Source organism: Arachis ipaensis, chromosome B06 (genome assembly GCF_000816755.2).
Source record: "Arachis ipaensis cultivar K30076 chromosome B06, Araip1.1, whole genome shotgun sequence".
In the NCBI taxonomy this organism is placed as follows: Eukaryota; Viridiplantae; Streptophyta; class Magnoliopsida; order Fabales; family Fabaceae; genus Arachis; species Arachis ipaensis.
In genome coordinates this window covers 87,827,203-87,839,240 of record NC_029790.2, presented here as the reverse complement: position 1 = coordinate 87,839,240, position 12,038 = coordinate 87,827,203, and the positions used below count along the sequence as shown (strand labels likewise).

The window sequence follows — 12,038 nt, the reverse complement described above, 5'->3', positions numbered from 1 at the left end:
AAAATTAATGATTTTTGATAATTTTAATATTAAAAATTCTTTTTAATAATTAAATTTTTTAGCAATCTTTTATTATAATTTTTTATTTTATATTTTAATATATATTTTATATAAGTAATTAATTTTTAATATACAGATATCATAATCAAAAGTAAATACTTATTTTTAGACATTAAACAACAAAAGAATAAATTTTGTAAAAGGAATGAATTGGACCTTTTCATCTTCTCAGCGTCAATAAAGTTATTTGCCATTGTTAGCGTTAGAGGTGGCAGCAAAGGTAGGAACAGATTAGGGGGTGGGAATGTTGGGGATGAGTTAGGTCCGTCGGGTCCGTTTTTTGGACCTTGATCCTAGTATATTTCTAATTTTACAATCAAAATGTGCCACATGTCACTTTTTTATTGTAATTGAAATGAAATCTCTCTCCAAAATTAAAGAATTATTCCCTCCTCCATACTAATTTTACAATCAATTTGTGCCACAAGTCACTCCCTCATTATAATTAAAATCAAATCTTTTCTTCCAAACTTCAAGTGTTCTCCTCTCATACATCTTCATTTCTCTATCTTTCTCATTCCTTCAACCACTCTATCTATTTTATATATCATTATCAATATCAATGACTAATTACTAATTTGACAATCAAAATGTATAACATGACATTCTTTAATTACATTAAAATTAAAATTGAAATTGAAATATACCTATATTATGTATCATATATTACTATCTAATTTAATAATTAAATGTGTCACATGACACTCTTTTATTAATTGAGAGAAAATATTTTTTTTCCAAAATTAATAACCTCTCTTCCTAAATTCTTTCATCTATCTCTCTATTTTTCTATGTCTCTCTACCATCTTCACTCTATATATAATTTATATTTTATATTAGTAATTTGACAAATCAAAATATGTCATCCAAAATTTTTTATTACAATTAAAATAAATTTTTTTCTTCCAAAATTAACAAACTCTCACTCTCATTCTTCATCTTTATCTTTTTCTATCTTTTCTTTTATTCTCTATTTTTTCTACCTTTCTGTTCTATAGAAAATAAAATAATATAATTTAAATAAAAAATATTATTATTATATACATATTTTTTTTTTAGTTTTAAGTTTTAAATTTTTACTATTTATCTTTTTATTTTTTATTTTTATTTTTTTCTTTCAACAGTATAATTTTTGTATACTAATATCTAATTATATTTTTATATATATAGAGAGAAAAATATTATTTTTAAATAACAAGTATAAAAATTAATTATTTTTATTTGTGCAACAGACTTAACACCTAATTAAATGCAAAAATATAATGTTAAATTATTTTAAATTTTAGTTAACGAATGTTACATCCTGTGTCATAGATGGTTGAATATAGTATATGAATTCATATGTGTAAGAATTATGAGTTTTATACACAATGATTAATTTCACTGTTAAAGTCTATTGTTATCTTGAAATGGACTTTCATCTCAAAAGATATGATATGACATTACAGTGGTGCAATATATTAAGAGATAACCAAAAGAAAGGTGCTTGAAGTGGATACAAATGCAACAACTAAAGAGAAAATCCAAAGTATAACCAGCCACTACAAAAAATTACTGGAATAGCGATTGATTTAGCGACCGATTCTGGTGGTCGCTAAAACCTTGGTCGCTAATTAAAAAATAGCGACCAACTTTGGTCGCTAACCATTAGCGACCGATTTTAGCAACCGATTTTTGAACAGGGCCACCAGACCTTCACCAAAAAGTATTGGTCACTAAATCGGTCGCTAACATAATTGGTCGCTAAATGGTGACCAAATTTCCCGTCGCTAAATCAGTTGCTGAGTAAATCGGTCGCTAATTCCTGAACTAAAAATCTAAATCGATCACTAAATCTGTTGTTGTTCCTAATTTTATAATTATAGATTTTTACTAATTTCACATTTATCACTATTAAAACTTAATTTTCATAAATAATTATATTTCCACACAATATAAAAAGAATCAAGCATGGATTAATTTTTTAAATAAATACCAAAACATTCACAATGTCTACATAGAAATATAGAATTTAAAATATAAAAATTTTTAAATACAACAAATTTATGATCCACAATCTAAACTAAATTAAATCATGGTAAAAATAATTTATGAACAACATAACTACATAACTCTGCTAATTGCGCTTTTCATCTTCTTCTTCCCTATGCCATGTACCTTTTGTATGTGGTAGAGTTTCATGCAGAGCACATTAGCCTCGGTTCATCTTTCAGTTTTAGCATCTTCACCTAACAAAATAATATTCCAGATTAAGAATTCTGGTGTCGTAGCTTGCTTCAGATTTCATTCATGCTTCTTGCTTGCTTCAGTTGGCGGTTGATGTTAATTCTCGCTTTTTTTTTATAATATTGATAAGCATATTGAATGTGAGTTTTACAATTCAGTGAATTCATACTTTTCGTACTAATATATAGTGATTGGACTTAAATCAAAAGTGTGCTAAGAAACACTAATTCTATAGATAAATGTATTCAATTATAGTTACCCTTGACTTTAATTTTTTTTTTCGCTTTCATACAATGTAAAAATGGCCTATGAAATTGTAAATGTTGTTCCTTAATTGGCCTGGCACTGTGAAGCCTGGGTGAAGCCCACTTCACTAGATACAGCTCCAATAAAAAATAGGTAAAATAATAAAAGGCAAAAGGAGAAAATAAAATCAAATGCAAGCTACTCTCTTTATGAACAATTATCTATTAAGTTAAACTATATAACAATATATATTAACATAATAGTAAAACTAATATTCTAGATACTATTAAAATAATAAAAAGTATATTAAATATTTGAAAACGATATAAAAATAAATTGAAAGCCATAGATAGTCAATGATTCAACTAATAAATAGATAATGGAAAGTTAAAAAACTTTCCCAGAAAATGGTATAGCTTGATAATATTTTCAAGTGACTGAGTTTTATAAAGATATTAGACAAAAAAAGCTAGGTTATTAATTCCAGCAAAATGACGAACAAACATTAATATGTTACATAATTATAAGCACGTCTTTAAGAGAGAACCAGATGATTTTTGAGAATGAGAAGATGCTTGATATTGTTGAGAGGGCTGAAATTGATGGTTGTTATTGAAGTTATTCTGATTAAAATTGCCTTGAGGAGAATTATTGTTGTTGAAGTTTCACTACAAAATTCCTATTTGTTTGTGGAATATTTTGGTGGGAGTTATTAAAACCTCCATAGTATATTTTATTTGTGATAACTTTAAATAATATAAAAAAACTCCCACTATTATAATACTCTCAACCCAATTAATGATAAAAAACCCAATCCAAACAAAAATTAAGTGAGCATATTAAAAAAAATTCAGAAGAGTTCTTCGAGAGAGAGAATGAGGGAGAGTCTGAACCCTAAAATCTCAAGAGATGATGGTTCTTGATGGATGGGATCTGGAACACAGAAGTGTCCTTGTTCTTGACTTTTCCAACAAAAATCTGGATAGTTCCTCCATCCATGGAAATATGAATCATTCCATGGGTGTGAGTAGTAACTTATATGGTCTCTCTCTATTATTTTCCTTAGCACAAAATACCAAACTGAATTAAATGCACCATGTGGTAAAAAGAAAAGAAAAGAGGAAAGACGGAAAGAGAATTTTTTTTATTTTTTATTTTTGAACTAAAGAGAAAAAAAGTGTCTAATATAAGTAATCAATTAGCAGGTAGTTGTTAATTTCAATTAATTTCCGACAATGGCGCCAAAATCTTGATGCAGAATTTTACAAACCACACTTACTTTCGACAAATATATCGAGTCGTATCAAGTAATATCACAGTGAGTGAGTTATCGCTCCCACGAGGATTAATGAACTAAGCAACAAGGATCAATTGAATATTCTAGTTAGATAATCAAAAGTGAGTTTTTGAAATCAAAGAATGTAAACAAGAGCAATTATAAACGTGTAGAATGTAATATGAGAGAAAAGTTAAGGTATCGGAGATATTCATTCTCTAGGAAAATAATCTTTGTGTTCATTTATTTGACGTATGCAGAGATCAATCTCGACAAATAAGAAATAATAAAATTCCAATTCCTTGGCAATTCAATTTCTCTTTAACCTAATTAATCGCTAATTTCTTAGTCAATTATTTAACAAAAGAGGTGAAGCATAATTCTGATTTAATTTCAAATAAGATTCAAGAGTAGTCTTTAGGTTGAATTATATATCACTTATCCAAGTTAGTCCTAAATAATTAAAACTTATAAAGTATCGCACACTCTTTAAAACTATTCCTAGTTAAATAAAAAAGTAGTGAGAGAAAGTTTTCAAGCTAATTCCAATATTATTTTTTCCAAAACAATATTTAGAATTCAAAATGGAGTTAGAATATTTTTTAACAATTCTAAATCTTTAGGAATAAAGAACAAAAACTCAATCATGAAATAGATTAAAGCATAAATCTCAAATAAAGTAAAACACTTAGATTAATAATCTATAAAAAGATGAACATAGCTCTTAACCTTAACAATGGAGGTTTAGTTACTCATGGTGCAAAAAAATTAGAGAAAAGGACAAATAGGTCCCTGACCTTTTGTCCTGCGGATATTTTCGTTCCTGACCATTGAAAAATACTTTTAAGTCCCTTATCTTCACAAAAATTGGACGGATCAGTCCCTCCATCCAAATGCCTCTGTCAGGGATTGATCCGTCCAAATGCCTCCGTCAGGGACTGATCCGTCCAAGTTTTGTGAAGGTCAGGGACTTAAAAATATTTTTTAATGGTCAGGGACAAAAATATCCGCAGGACAAAAGGTCAGAGATCTATTTGTCATTTTCTCAAAAAATTAAAAGCCTAATTATTGTCTGAAAACAAAAAAGTGAACGAAGAGGGGGAGAAGAGGAAGAAGATTTGTGTGTTGTTGCCCCTCTCTTTTTAAAGGAGATCTTTTTCCTTTAATTCAGAATTCAATTTCAGCATCAAAAACGGATCTTCTCCATTCAATCCAATCAAATCTGTCATTAATTCCGAAGCTCAGAGTGATATCCTTGGATCTTGGGCCACGTTACAGGTAAACGGCGTCAAACACCAGTTTGGTGGCGTTAAACGCCACTCCTAACATCAAATTGTGCAATCCTTTCGGCGAGTCTCACGTTCAACGCTGCTGGAGTGGCGTTGAATGCCATTTCGCTCTTCTTCACCGGGCTCTTGGCATTGAACGCGGGGTTGCTGGCATTAAATGCCACTTGTGATTCAGTTTATTGCATGTGGGAGTGGATGGCGTTGAACGCCGCTGAAATGGCGTCAAATGCCATAACTCCCAAAAGATTGTGCAGGTGGGACACGGAATAACATTGAATGCCAATATCACAGCGTTTGGTTCCATGACTCTAGAGAGTAATCATAGACTATTATATATCTTTGGAAAGTTATGGAAGTTAGCTTTTTAATGTCGCTAGAACCGCATCATTTGAACCTCTATAACTCAAGTTATGCTCGTTGGAGTGTGAAGAGGTCACGGTTAACAACATCCACGAATTCTCTTTGCACTTATCTTCAATTCTTGATTCCTTCTTGTTTTTTTCTTTAAGTTTTTAACACTTTCCTACATAAAACAAAGCTGAAAGCAACTCCAAGAAATATTGATCGAAAGCATAAGAATCTTAATAAAAATAAAGAAATCACTAACTTTATTCAAAGAAATAATAACTAAAAATAACTAAAGATGCTCATAGTATCACATGCATCCGTACGCATCATATCTAGCTTGTGTCTCATTAAAAATGGCACGTCACTTGCGATTTGTAACCCCTTGTTTGGCCCAATTCAGTCCACATTTAATGCATTTGGAGGAAACATGAAGGGAAAATCAAACACAACTTATCATAATTGTAGTTTTTAGTTTATAATTTCTTATTTTGCTACTCTAAATTTTTTAAAATTTTTTTGTTATTTTGCTATTTTAAGTTCTTGAACCTTTATTGAATTTTGAATTTTTTTTATTAATCAATTTGATGTTTTATATTCTATTATTACTTATTTGAGATGTTATTATTGCTTTCTTGAATTTAGTAGTTGTAGTTTTTATTATTATTGCAATTTATATATTTATGCTTTTCAAGTATTTGGCAAAATGCTTGGACTAATTATGCAGTAGATTTTTTATTGTTGGCTTAGGTTGAAAATTTAGATAAACTTAAGTCATCAATATCTAAGTTGATTGATAATTTAGAGATATTAATCAATCTTGTTTTCACTAACACTAATCTTTTATTAATTCAATTAATAAGTTAGTTAGGACTTGTGGATTAGAGTTAATTAAACTTAATTAACTTTTTTTAATTTGTAGAAATTGACAAATTATGTTTGTCTTTTGTAATTATCATGTTGTGATTATTGATAAAGATGTTGATCATTAACCTTCAATTCTTATCAAAATCTTTTGAAATTTGAATTTACTTTTTTTTTAGTTAATTTCCTTAATTGCTCTACTTAATTTTTTTTAATTACTCTTAGTTAATTCCTTTTGATATTTAGTTATTATTTACTTTTTTTTATTTTTTATTATTTAAATTTCTGTTATTTGCTATCAAACTCCCTAATTTTTCATAGTCAATAATTATGCACTTTATTGTGATTTCAAGAGAAAATGACCTGAGACTAAACTCTCTGTTTTTATTTTGAATATTTGTGAAATCTTTTAACTAAATTTTAATAGTGTTAAATTCCAGTTTAAAACTCTATAACAAATTTAAACTTTGTAACGTGAAATTTTCTAAACCAGTTCTTAACATTCGCGTTCGATACGGCGGTTCTCCAAGGCTTGTCTTCGTCTGGTGCATCTTGTCTCCTTGGCTCCTCTGAGTCTGGTGCGACGGTCCTCGTCAGCTCCTCTGCCTCTGGTGCATCCTCTATGGCTCTTCACCATCGTGTCACTACCGACTATTTTTCTTCTGATTTAGCTATCTGCTTCAATGCTTCATCAATATTAGCCCATCAAATTGGACTTTATGCAATTCATATTTTCTCTACTTGTTAATGTTTTTCAAAATAATTTTGCAGTTAGTTAATTTAAAACAAATTGGTATGGGTATGCTCTATTTCAAAATGGATTTTATGCAATTTTCTGTTCCCTATACTTGTTAATTGTTTTCTTAAAGCATTCTACAGTTGGTTGATTTAAAAAAAAAAAAATAATGACTATGTTGCAATTTTAACAGCTTTCATAAAATGCTGCCATTCTAAATTATTTGTTTAACATATTTATTCTTATTTTTTGTTATTATATAAATTTTTTTCCTTCATTTCAATTTTTTATTTTTTTAATTTAAGATTTAGTTACATATTTAATTATCTGACCTAATCCAACTCGAAAATAATCAGTTTGGATTAGTTCAATTTTACTCTAAAAAAATGTCTAATTCGATTCAAACTGACCTGATGATAATTTAATTAGTTTTATTCTTATATCCTCCTAAATCCGACCCAGTTCAATCCGAATACCCTGGTGAGGATTTAGATGGAGTGAATAAAAGGATTGGAAAATTTATTCACTTATTATTTTTTTATAATAATAATAATAATAATAATAATAAATTTAAAAGTAGTCAAGATAATAAATAACAATATTTTATTTCATAAACTACATATAAGAAAAGATACTTTAAAAAAATAATATAGACCCTAAACTACTTCCATATCTCTTTATATAATAGAAGATAGATCGATAGATTGATTCATAGATATATTGTTTTACGTATGTATAAAAAATGAAGATGTGAGATTATTTTTTTCTTTTGAAAAAGTTCAAGAACTAAATGAATTTGTTATTTTTAGTCATTAATTCAGTTCTTTTAATTTGGCAATTCAATAACATTCTTTTAGTCTATATTTTTAACCATTGCTAACTAACTACTAATTAAAAAATAATAAATCCTGCATGCATGTAACATTCCTCCTTTGTTTTTAAAGGATGTCATATTTTTATATCAGTAAAATTCTACCCAACGGATTTTGCTATACAAGAAGTATATAAATTATAAATACAAAAATGTTAATATGAACCAACCTGTTATCATTATTCACTCTTTGGGATAACAGTCACTTTAATTATTTAATTAGACAATAGACATAATGGATTCAAATACTGAAAAAAGATCTTGAATGTGAAGAACAGAAAAAAATAACGACAGCCAGGAATTCCTACACGATACACCTGTTCAGGTCTGGGTAGATTAGATGAGTTGAGTCTCTGTCTTTCTTGACAATAAGACTCATTTCTTGATCCAAACCAAAAATAAAAATTAAAAACAAAAAAAAATCGTTTCCTGAATCTTGTCGGCTTTACAAAGGGACAAAGTAAAATAATAATTATAACAAGAACGGCAACTGTGGTGATGTAAAGATGTTGATAGCCAAATCATCTAATGAAACATGTTTTCCCACAATGAAGCAGCAAACTTCATAGTGGTCAACCAAGCAAATAATCATAAAAATATTGGATAAGAAACGCTTTTGACCTATTTCTAATCAATTACCAAAAAAAGGACTAATGGTGCATGTTGGTGTTAGAATTAGATTAGTAACAAGCAGTGTTCCCAAATACAATACAATCAATTAAAAGAATCAAACAACAGGGAACTAAAAAAAGCTTTAGAACCCCTAACCTAAGGTTAAACATGATTAAAAATCACCACCAAAAGATAAATCATATCCCAAACAACACAAACACGAGTAATAATTTATCATCCTGAAAATCTTCTTAAACAAATTTCTAAATGCTAAATGAAGTAAAAAAAAATCAATTTTTTCTTCATTTAGTAACTAAAAAGATGTTTTAAGAAAATCTCTGAGGACAATAAATCATTTAGCAACAAAGGGGACACTGAACAATTCCATTCTCATTGCACTTACCACACCTCACAGTCTTCTTAGGATCCTCACTATCCAAAACCTTGCAGCTCCCATTGCACGCCACACACATCAGAAACCTAACGCCACCGCATCCTTCACAGCCACCGCCCCCCACCGCCATGGGTATCCCTTCAAAAAGAGCACCGAGCTTCTCCTCTTCTTCGAGCTTCACAACTTGTTCAGCACCTCCAACCAACCTTCCCTTCACGAACACAACAGGAACCTTCACTTCTTTTGTCCCCATTAGCTTCCGCAACTCCTCTTTGAACCCCGAGTCCATGGAAACATCGCGCTCCACCACGTGAACGCAATAGGATTCAATGATGGACCGAACTTTGTTGCAATCTTCAAATGTCTTCCTTATACCTCGTAACGTTGTGGTGTATATAACAATGACGTTTTCTCCTCCAGGAGGGCACTTCTTCTCGAAAGACTGAAGAAGTTTCATCGAGTCTATTGATTTTCTTGCTCTTCGCGTTCTCGGAGTTGCCCAAATCATTCTCTTGATTTGTTCTTCTTCTTCTGAGAGTTCCCTTTCGTATGAAGCAACGAGGTCTGGATCAAACAGGGGACTCTTCCTCTGCAACGATTTCGCGGACCCGGTTTCACTACCAACACTATTCCTTTTTGCGTGAATCGGAGACCCTTTTGGTTGAAACCCCGAATTGAACGCTGGCTTGCAAGTGTTGGGGCAAGAATGTGCAGTTTTGAGAACATTATTGCTCTTAGGGCTTGGATAATCCAAGCGCCTAACACCACCTCCTCTGGTGAAACCGTTATTATCCTGAAGAACTTTATTCTCCTTCCCGATGGATCTCTTCACCAACTTCAAGGAAGGGCTTCTTTTGGTGGTGTCAGAAGGAGTAGTAGCAGTGAAGCCGCGAAGAAAAGGCGTTGACTTGGGACTCTTCTTGACCGTGAGCGGTTGCAATTGTAGTTGCGTTTCCTCTTCGAGACCTTCCATGAGTTCCCAAGTGTTGATGATGGCCTCTGGCTTCTCTTCTTTGCGAGCAGGTGATGGGGATGGAGATTCCCTGTGAGTCTTAGAATCAGAAGAAGCAGTGGTGACGACGCATTGTGTTTTCTTGGGGGTTGGATGTTGTTGTTCGTTGTCTAACTTAAGTGCTCCGTAGGTGGTAGAAGTGAGAGACACCACGTGGTTCAAGTAACCGCCGCCACCATTGTTGGTGAGAGTGACATGGTGTTGTTGTTCTTCTAGCTTGATTTCCTCCCTGATGCATTTTGAGGAGACACAGCCCATTCTCTATCTCCCTCTCTATGTGTTCTTCCTCGGAGTGTCTTTGTCTGAAGTTTTTGTTAGTTTTAAGGGGGTTGTGCGTGATGAGAAACACAAAAAGGTGAAGACAACAACGGCACTGCTACCCAGAAGGGGAAGTTTTTGCTTCCCAATTCTAACCGTTACCTTCAACGCAACGGGCCCCAACGGTCCGAAAATTTCGAATCTCTCTGTCATAACGAAGGGCTTTTCGGTAAAACCATTTGTTTTTGTCTTAGTTTTTGTGTGTGTGCAGAAATGGTACAAGGCCCAATACCAGACGAACTGGACCAGCGCATAATACCTACGAAGCAAGAAACTATACACTAACACTAATACCAAAAATAGTAAAAGAAAACTATACACGTATACATCATAGTTGTAAAAATCGAACCGGACTGTCGGTTCGACCGAAAAACTGATGAACTAGATCATAACTGATTTGATTTATTTTTTGGACCATTTAAAAATGGAAACCGACATAAACTGGCGAGAATCGGAGAAAACCGATTAAATTCGATAAAAATTGACAAAAATCAGTTCGGTAACGGTGGACTCTGTGGTGCTCCATAGCACCGCATCTCCTCCAGTGCATCTTACAATCCTCTAGCGTGCCACTTGTCCACCTGATCGCATTTGTTAGTTTGAAAATTTCCAATGCTACTCTGTTAAGGTACTCCTTATTGTTATATGTGACAAACATTAATTATATAGTAAATCTTTGAATTAAATAATTATATAAATATCTAATTTAATTTTAATTTTGTATTCTCTATTTTTTGAATTAATGATATTTTTAATTATGTATCATTATTAATAGAAATAGGTTTAATTATTCTGTTGGTCCTTATAATTTCGTGAAATTTTCAATTAAGTCCCTATATTTTTTTTTAATTGGGTCTCTGTACAAAATTTTTTTTTCAATTAAGTCCCTCTTAGTAATAATTGGCTTAATTTTATAGGGACCCAACTAAAAAAAAAAAAGAATTGGTACAGAGACCTAAATAAAAGAAAAAAAAGTGTAGGGACCTAATTGAAAATTTTGCGAAACTATAGGGACCAGCAGAGTAATTAAACCATAGAAATATAAACTTTACTAAAAATTTATTAATCCTTATCTATTTTAATGTTAATATTGTGATTAAAATTATCTGTTTTGATACTAGTATTAAAATTTACTGATATTATGAATTGGTATTCTTATTGTGTCAAATTAAAATATTATTGTAGTAGTATTAATTAATTTTATGTCTATATTTATATTAGTTATTTTTAAAATTTAAAACTTAGTTGTTCTTAAAATATTAGTAAAGATGTGTATTTTAAAATTTTTAAAACTTTTTACTATTTTATATTTTTTATTTATATATAATCAATTTTATTGGTTCAATCAGTAATTTATCGATTAAACTAATAAACCAATAAATTAATAATCTAACCGATTTGATTACCGGTTCAATTCTTACCGTGGTATATATTATTCCCACCCCATCATCATCATCATCATCACAGAGTTATTCATGTTTTAGGAATTTGCTTTTGGTTCAAATGATAAGCTTATGTCATGTGTGAAACTGAATAAAGCCATTAGATTGATTTCTTTGTTTGATTATGTTATTATGACAAAATTATCAAGTTACCAATTCACGCATCATTGCGAGTTTGTGACCAAGTGAAGTGTAATTGCCAATTCGAAAATTGGAGGGATAATATGACATGGGACCACGCTTGTTAAGAAATATTATCATGAATAAGAATAGTGAGTTGCAACAACAACAACAACATTATTATTATTATTATTATTATTATTATTATTATTATTATTATTATTTTA

General features: G+C 30.7%; 1 protein-coding gene across 1 annotated transcript; it reads right to left on the bottom strand.

Moving 5' to 3' along the window:
• Positions 8,396 to 10,383, bottom strand: LOC107604641 (uncharacterized protein At3g28850). Its single transcript, XM_016306272.2, has one exon. It carries the CDS (start codon positions 10,187 to 10,189, stop codon positions 8,882 to 8,884), a length of 1,308 nt encoding a protein of 435 aa, XP_016161758.1. The 5' UTR covers positions 10,190 to 10,383; the 3' UTR covers positions 8,396 to 8,881.